We start from the raw sequence: 8,870 nt of genomic DNA on the forward strand, positions 1-8,870 counted from the left end.
TTTGATAGTGGACTTCTGTACTTAAATTCTTCACTGTTGCCAGCAGTAGGGTGTTCGTCACTCTGACACTGTGGTCTGCATCCTAACTTCTTTCCCTAGGGAGAGTCCTTCCTCTCAGGATTGCCCTTGGTACCTGGCCTGTTTTCATTCACCAATCCAGTCAGGACCTCACTGTGTCTGGCAGCTCTGCCTCATACTAACTAGCAAAGGTGATATAGAGGCATTAGGAGCATAGCACTCCAGTTGGTCCTGCAAAATGATCTGGTAGGTGTGTCATGACAGCATGAAGTTCTCAGTTCATTTTATTTTTCTGCACATTGTTTTTTGAGAGAGACCCTTGTTTTAGTACTGTTCTTCATGATTTCTTACTACAATGCTGTGGCTTGAGGTTTCCCACTGATGATCCCTTCTACACATCTTGAGAAACCTAATATTGAAAAATAATTCTGCTTCATCACAGATAAGATGACTAAACATCAATGAAGAATTTTATTTTTATTTTCATGATGTTAGCACAATAAACACAGTAGCATAGATCTGTACTTATTTAACAAAATACATTTATAGCAATTTACAAATTCTTTTCCATTTTAAAACATTGCATAACATTTTATTAAACACAATACTTTATATAGAGAGTTCTCATTTAAAAACATATTTCTGAGTATTTTCTCTTTTCAGTAAAGCATAGCCTAACAAAGAAATTCGTGCCTGTTAGCAAGTAAGAAAATCAGAACACTAAGAAGATGTCACCTGTAAATTTATTTAATTTTAAATTAAGGTATCAGTGGAATGTAAACAAAGAGTAATTTTACAAAAGGCTCCTTATCAAATATACATGCAGAGGTCTGAGTTCTAATGTATATATTATTACATTTCTGCACTTTAACGTAATATAATTTGATAAGCCATTATTAAAAACAGTAGCCTTTGGCACTTTGAGTAAAAAAGAATATATCAATATTTATGTAAAGAACACAATTTCAATGATTACACAAGAGCTTTAAAATCTTTTGTTAAGAAATAGGAAACCTTAGGAAAAATATCACACTGCACTTGAAATAGTGCAGCAAATTTTAGAATAGTAAAAGCAACACATATGCCAATATATATCTGACTAAAACTAAGGAATAAAGAACAAACACTCCCACCAGGAATCCTGCAGTTTCCAAAACAGCTAAATTGCCAGAGGGAATATTTTCTAATCTTTGCTTTATTGCCATTATTCTCCATTTAAATTTTCCATTATTTTCAGGCTCATCTACTCATGTTCTTTTGCCTCGCACTCATAAACTAACAAATGATTGCATATTATTTCCCTGCTTTGATAGGCCAACAGTGGTTTTTGTCTTACCTATTCCTTTAAAGCTAATTTTACGTGCTTTATCACGTACTCAGACTAAACTAAAGCCAAAGGTTTTTCACTGTGATCCAAGTGTTCATAATTCCTAGGAACCTCATATAAAATTTGGTATTAAATACCAAGGAATAAAGGTACTTTATTTTAAAAAGAAAAAAATAAAATAAACCAACAACAAAATAATCCTGATTTGTAAGTTCTAGAATCTGAGAGCGCATTTCTAAAAAAATTGCTTTTTTTGTATCCCTGGCATCCATGATTATATTTCCCAGCTATCGTGCCTTAAAGCACGCCTTCAACATACAAAGTACCCTGCAACCCAACCTGTTATCCCCTTACATGTAACCTGCAGAACGTTTTCCCCTAATCATCACATGCATGATGGGATCTTTGTCTATTTCTAATAGAAAAATTGTGGTCATTTCCTTAAAGGCCAACATTCTTCACAGCACTGAGTGATGGGCAGGTGGGGGAAGCATTGATAGGGCTGGCTGATAGCTAAGCCTGGAGCACCTGTGTAACCGGGAAGGTATGTAAAGCTTTACATTGACTACAAATCCATTCTTCTGTGCAGATTAGCAAACATCACCCTCCTATTTATATAATTAGTTAGGCTTAGAGTCAGATTTGAGATTTGCTTGTGTGATTAGTTTTTTTTTGTTTGTTATTTTTTGGTCTGTGTGCGTTGTGCTATTATCTTCCTGCAATGGGATGATTCTTTTTTCTGCTTGGCTGAAGCAGGCAGGGTGGGCTTTTCCTCAAAGATCTGTGGGGCGTAGCCTGTAGACAAGTTCTGACTATGCCATATCATATGTATCTGGTTGTCTGATACCCCAAATAAGAAGATGACAAAAAAAAAAAAAAAAAAGTCAGATAACAGACCTGATTTACCTGATTTAAGTAGTAGCTTATTCAGTAAGAGGACTTCAAATTCATTCCCACCCTTCTTGGTGGGGGAATGGGCAGATGTCTGTCATCAGCTCTTCAGAAGAATGAGGAGCTACACTGGATAAACATTCCCATGGCTTCCTTTATGGGTAATTGGGTTTATTCTTTAAGTCAGAGACATTGAATGAAGATTTTCTTATAGTATGCCCAAGATGTGCTATGTGTATTCCTTTCAAAGCTCATCAGTTTAAGAAGTTTGGGCAGTGGAGGGCTTTAGCAAACAAGCTTTCTTTTATTACATCCTAAGTTTAATTTACTAAAGTAATTTGTGTTCTCTAAGGTGCAGAGACCCTCCATATTCTTAAGTGGCAGTGATGAGGGAAAAAATATAGTCCCTAAGAAGTTTCTGGAGGGTGTCTCAAGGAAAGTGAAGTAGTGGCATAATGCAACACTCATTTAGTGATTCTGCAATACCAAGGCATTCCATTATTTAAAGCAAAGCACTAATTTCCTAAATGGTGACTGGGGTGAAACTTGTGATTGTTCTTGTGGCATGCTAAGCAAGTAAGCTGAATGACTGCTTTTAACTGTGGGCTATGACAGTATTTACTGTCTCCTTTGAAGCTGATCAGGAAACCAGTGGTTTGTTTTTATTTACTCATGGCTCACCTTTCACATTTTGCAGTTGTCGATGTCACACATTATAAAGTTAAAAACTAACAGAACAATGGAAGGGTTGTTTGGAGGTTTAAAAATGCAAGATCTTAATTACTTGTAGTACTTTAAAAGACCCCTTAAAAACATAATTTAAAACAGTTCTACAAGTTAGCCCACTAAGAAGCAGCGTCTTCATTAGTAGCACCTGTTCTTAAATAAAAATTGAGCAGTAGCAGCAAAACTATTCAAAATAGATAGTTATTCCATTCTAATGGAACGTCACCTACACATTTTTTGTTGCAGTAGACATCTTAAAGAACTACACAAAACCTTTGCAATCTTTGAATGTGACAGATCCACTATAACAAAGCTGTAAATATTTCTTACACTAAATGAATGCAGCCAGCATCATCATAGTATTAGCAATATTATTTTAAATTAACTGCACAGCAATATGTCATGTGTTCGTAGAGTCTAATAAGTATGCAGATTTTCAAAACATGTAAAGTTATCAGCACCATCCTGTATTAAAGACGTGGTGCAAATTCTGCAAAGGTGAATATATACCACTGATACAGCATTTGCTATGAAAAATTCAGTCGATTTTGGACACAAATATAAATAAAAAAAAAGTTGGCACATTCAGGAATTAAAGTGTCTGTGTTCAAGACGGTTGTTTCAACATTGCCCTCAGATAAATGCTTTGAGTCTGAAGAAGCAAGTTGTATGAAAACATTTCACATTAGTTAGGTTCTGGCGTTGTGCTTTTCCCCCACTACATGATTTCCATAGGCTCATGCACTTTGCACATCAGCAGTGTTCAACAACTTTTGCGCTGCTGGTCAATCATTTGGCACGTAAAGGTAAATATCAGCTCTAAACAAAGAGGGCAGAACCTCTGTGAAGATTTTTTCCTTTGTGGTGGTACAGACCAGCTGATATGTCTCCTCTCATTCCTTGTATGCCCGTGTGGGGGATGTGCCTTTATAGAAGATGTTTCTGGTATTCTCTGGACTGCTCCCTCGTTCAGGGATTAAAATGATGTTACCTTTCCTTCGAAGTGTTGAGTCCCTGCTAGAAGAAATGGACAGGGTCTCTGAGCCAATCTCACTTCCTTCCACTGGTGTGACTCTTATTGTAGTGATACCATGATGGTGATGCTCAGTATTATCTATATTGCTCCTTTTCCTGTCACCTGACCCATAACTGTCTTTTAAGGAGTCGCAACTCTCAGAGTCTCTGTTGAGATCATTTAACTCATATGTCTGACGAAGGGTGATTTTTTCGGGTCCTTTCCATTTCCATGATCCACTTCCTTCACCTTCTGATGGCATCTGAATTACAGGTCTGTTATTTTCTGGATGGGCCTCAACTCTGACAATGCTGCTTGGCTCATGGTCTGTCAAGGTTTTATATCTGATGGCTCCTGTACAAGTGACTGTGCTTCCCTCTGAACTCTTCGGACTGCCCTGAAGCACTCCTTGCTGCTTAGACATGGCTATTACTTGCATGATTCTAGGCTGGCTGTTGCTTCTACATGCAACGCTCTTCTCCGCAGCTTTCAGCCATTTAGCTCTGGCTGAACTACTTTTGGGTGATGTGTTCACATTCTCTTGAGTCTCTTCAGGAATATGTACTAACTGGGAAGAGCCAGGACGTGACTGAATAGAGACCCTTGGCCCACCAGAAAGACCGGAGTTGTTACAACCTGGTACGCTACCAGGTTGAATTTTTAGGTATTGGCTACTTGGACCATGATGATCACCATTTACACCCACTCTGGAAGGCTCTGAGCTTGACCTCATTTCTATAGCCCTTGGTGGTGACTGGCCAGATTCAGTCTCTATTACTTGCAGTGACAGCTTACGGCTTTCATTCTTATTCTTCCACTGGGAAAGTAGCTGTTTGGAGCGGGCAGAGTCCATAGATGCATGAATTGTTGCATTTCGTCTTGCTGGATCTTCCAAGGATGGTGTGTTGACTCTTGGCAAAGTGTTGCTGAAAGTTACCATGTTTTCCTTCCCCATTGGGCTTCGTGGTGTTATGATTTCTACATCAGCATTTGCTCTCTTGATGTTAGTCAGAGAACCTGAATCCCTGTGGTTTCTATTCAGGATGCTTTCTGAACGATGAGAGACAATGCCATCAGTGCTGCTACCATTTTTACCTGGCAGGATTCTGTTGGCATCTTGACTGAGGTCTGTCAAGGACCTTAGAGGTTCTCTATGAAAATTCGGGTGAAACACATTCTCCTCACTCGGCAAGAAGTTCCCCACAGCATACAGGCCCTGATATTTGAACAGAATCATTAACAAGTAGTTATGAAAAAGAGAGAGATTTTTAGGTATCTTAATTATGTTCTTCTGCCTTAGATATTTGAGTGATAGAATTAGACCACTTTAACTGAGAGTTCCTTCCAAGTGTATCCTTATCTTTATATTCTAAATTCTCTATGTATTCTCAATCTGGTATGTAGAGGTCTTAGTAGGATAACAAGGGAACATATTTCTTGGCTATAAACATGTAAGGAAAACATTTAGCCTCCTTTAGTGCTCTTCATTTTATGAAACAACAGATACTGCTGAAGAAAGAATATTTTGTTATGAAAAAATGAAAATAAATATTTGTAGCTACTGCGTGAAGCTATTTAACATCTGCATTACTATCTGCTCTGATTTAATGAATCTTGTTCCAGCTCAAGTTATGCTGTGATTGTGTCCTTTTCACTGCATAATAACCATGTAGTACAATATCTACATGATAGAACAATTTATCAGCTTTAAATCAAATGCATTCCAAGCTGTGCATATCTGTTATAAGATTTAATTATACAGCATTTTCTTATTCAATATATTTATTGTAAAATGCTGTCAGTTTAAAGATTCCACTGAGAAAGTGTTCTATAAAAGGCTCAAATGTCTGACTTAATTGTTTAGGTTACTTGATCTGTATGTCCTTTTTAGAGTTATTTGTAGTTTCACAATATTTCACCTATCTTTCCTCTTATTGATGCTTAGTTTTAAGTGCAGATTTACTGACCGCTGGGTTTCCAAGACAATGTGCCTTTTAGATGTGTGTTGTCTTCCCCATGTATTGCATGACCTAACAAAGACCATACTTGTTTGTAGATTTCAAACATGGGAACAACTGCATTTATGAGAGTCTGCAACAGCTTAATAATTTGAAATTATATACTCAACAGAGTGCCTTTCTGCTCACAGCATAATCATAGGATCTGACTTAGTAACTTGTGGAGTTTTTATTATCTTCTCTGGTTGCTGTCATTGTTGCCACTCTGAAATACATTTTTTTTTTCCTCCTGGTCACCTTTGTAGGCGACCTACATGTGCCTTAGATTATTACAACACAGAAAAAAGGGGACAGATTATGGATTTATTATTATACTATAATTCATTGTTGACTTCTTTGGGTGTCAAATGCCGTCCCACTGGTTGTTATGACTATCTTATTCGCTATTACATTGTCAGTAGAAGTTCCTTCTTGCTCCCAGGAACCTGGATTAACACAGTCATGTTGGAGATGTATTTCAAGGAGCAAGCAGAAGCATCCAACATTTCCTGCAGTCAGATACAAACAGGCCTATCCTACGTGCATCCTTACAGCACTCTTCTGAAGTGCTCCATCTGTTTCAGTACCGTACAGATTAAGTGCATAGGAGTAAACTGGCTTAGGTATCCTATTTCCCTTGCAAAACTTCCCCAAAAGCTCTAAAGAACCATAAGGGGTTAATATTGACTTTGATTTCCTGTAGGTTTAGTAGTTCACTCAGTGGCGTTGCTGTGCAATAAATCATTTTTTTAGGAAGTGTGCTCACACTGGCAGCAAGTACTGGTTAATCCAATATTTTCCATGTATTATGCTTTGAAGTGTGGAGTAGAAAATATGTGTATCCTAAATAAAGTGCATCATATTAGAGCTGCTTCTGCATACAGTACTAAACTATTATATATCACTTTGTGCATTTTCATGGCACTTTGAATTGAAATACATATTTGCTTTTCCCTGCTTCTTCTTAGAAGTGATTACCCTCAACACCATCATCTTCAACACATTTGGATTATATTCTTAATTATGGTACATTACCATGACAAAATATTTTCATTTAAAATACCAATACTCTTATTGTATACACATTTTATTTTCTAAAACATAATGACATCTATGTATTTACCAAATAGAGAGCAATTCCTCCTCCAATGAGAAAGCCACAGTAAACATCAACTGGGTGATTCTTATACTGAGTGATTCGAGTCAGACCACATATAATTCCACAGATGATAAAAGCAAAGACCAAAAGTGGCTTCAGAAGTTTTGAGGAGTCTGTTAATGTAGAATTGAAGTACATCTTAAAAAAGAAAGAGATGAAGAAGCAGTTATAGAAACTGAAATTTACCTCAGAAGATATATGAATTTCACACATTAAGTATTTCTTGGAGACTTAAATTGCTGTTACACTAATGTTGAAGATAATCAGTTTAATTTTGTTTAGCAGCCTTGTTAAAATCTACTCAATTACTGTAGGAAGGTCTGAAATCACAAGCAATGGATTTCTGAAAGCAGAGGCAACGTTGCTTATTGATGTCAATTAGGATAAAGATTTTATGCCTAAATAATGTTCACATTCAGAACCTAAATGTAAACGTGACTAAGCAGTCCCTGTGTCAGAAATATAGAAGCCAGATGAAAGCTACAACTTATCACCAGATGCTTTAGTGAGCTATTTCTCAACTGGAGGTGAAGATGGGAGGTAAAGGGAGGTAAAAAATACTTCAAATTTTCACTCTTTCCCAGGCTGAAAAAGTACTGGCAAGTTCCCAGTACGCGTGCAATTACTTAGTTTGATTAGTGAGTTGCTGTTGTTTTTCCCACCCCTCTCTGGTTTTATAGCATGAAGGATGGAAAATTCTTTTTAAATTTCAAATAGGTGATCACTCATACATATTTGAGCCCCCATATTGAAGAAATGTCAGTGGTCAGATGTGGGAAATCAGCTATAATCACTGAAGCATGTCCTAATATTTCCTGCTAATTACTGGTTTTTATTCCCTTGCTTTGCAGTAGCATCTTTGAGGCCTTAGAGAGTGGCTGTGCCAGTTCATCAATGATGCAATTCTATGGAGGTCAAATGAAACTAGATCACATAAAATGTTTGTGCCTTAAAGCCTGAAGTTTAAAAACAATGAGTCAAGTGAAGAGAGCAGCAAAGGAAAGATAAAACATATAAAGGCTGATTTGAATGGTAAGTTAAAACCGTCACCTTATAAGATAAATAAGCATTGCATTTTATATGTGAATAACATGAAGCACTAAATACTTTAATATTACAGTGGATAATGTTGCTTCTTAACAAAGAGTGTGAAGCAGTCGCATCTTTTCTGTATTCCTTATAGAACAGCTTTTATTTTAGCTGCTGATAATTTCATTTCGCTTTTAAATTGACGGGATAAAAACTCATATCTGTTCAGAATGTCCAGGCAATACATCACTGTAATATGTGCAGCAAATTACATTCTGACTTTCGTCTTATTTAAATGAAAATGAATAGAGTTGATTACTCACCGAAATGTACACTGCTGCAAAGGCTGCCAGGGTGGCATGTTGAGATGGGAATGACTTTCTGCCAAGGAAGGACACTCAAATTATGCTTCTAAGTTCAAATATACTGTGCTAGTGTTCATTTGAAAAATACACTGGATGATACAGTAATTTCAGCTGATACTTCCTAAGCAATATATGATCAATCATTAACATTTACATTCAAGATTTCTATTCTATAATCTGGAAAAAGAACTAATGTCAATATTTAGCATGGAATTATTTTTGTGTGCTAAGCATGTAGGTATACTATGAGTGTGAATGAGCTCTAGACAGATGCTTGATTTTAAGAGGGACATTTCTCTAAATTTGTTTCTATAGATAAATTTCTATAATAACTCTTATACGT

General features: G+C 36.7%; 1 protein-coding gene across 1 annotated transcript; it reads right to left on the reverse strand.

Moving 5' to 3' along the window:
- Positions 1-479: 479 nt before the first annotated feature.
- On the reverse strand, positions 480-8,578 carry PLPPR4 (phospholipid phosphatase related 4). The gene is made up of 3 exons (XM_019618493.1): positions 8,486-8,578; positions 7,098-7,271; positions 480-5,193 (listed from the first exon to the last, which is right to left on the reverse strand). Exons 2-3 carry the CDS (start codon positions 7,269-7,271, stop codon positions 3,856-3,858), a joined length of 1,512 nt encoding a protein of 503 aa, XP_019474038.1. The 5' UTR covers positions 8,486-8,578; the 3' UTR covers positions 480-3,855.
- Between the last annotated feature and the right edge of the window lie 292 nt (positions 8,579-8,870).

Source organism: Meleagris gallopavo, chromosome 10 (assembly GCF_000146605.3).
Source record: "Meleagris gallopavo isolate NT-WF06-2002-E0010 breed Aviagen turkey brand Nicholas breeding stock chromosome 10, Turkey_5.1, whole genome shotgun sequence".
Taxonomy (NCBI): domain Eukaryota; kingdom Metazoa; phylum Chordata; class Aves; order Galliformes; family Phasianidae; genus Meleagris; species Meleagris gallopavo.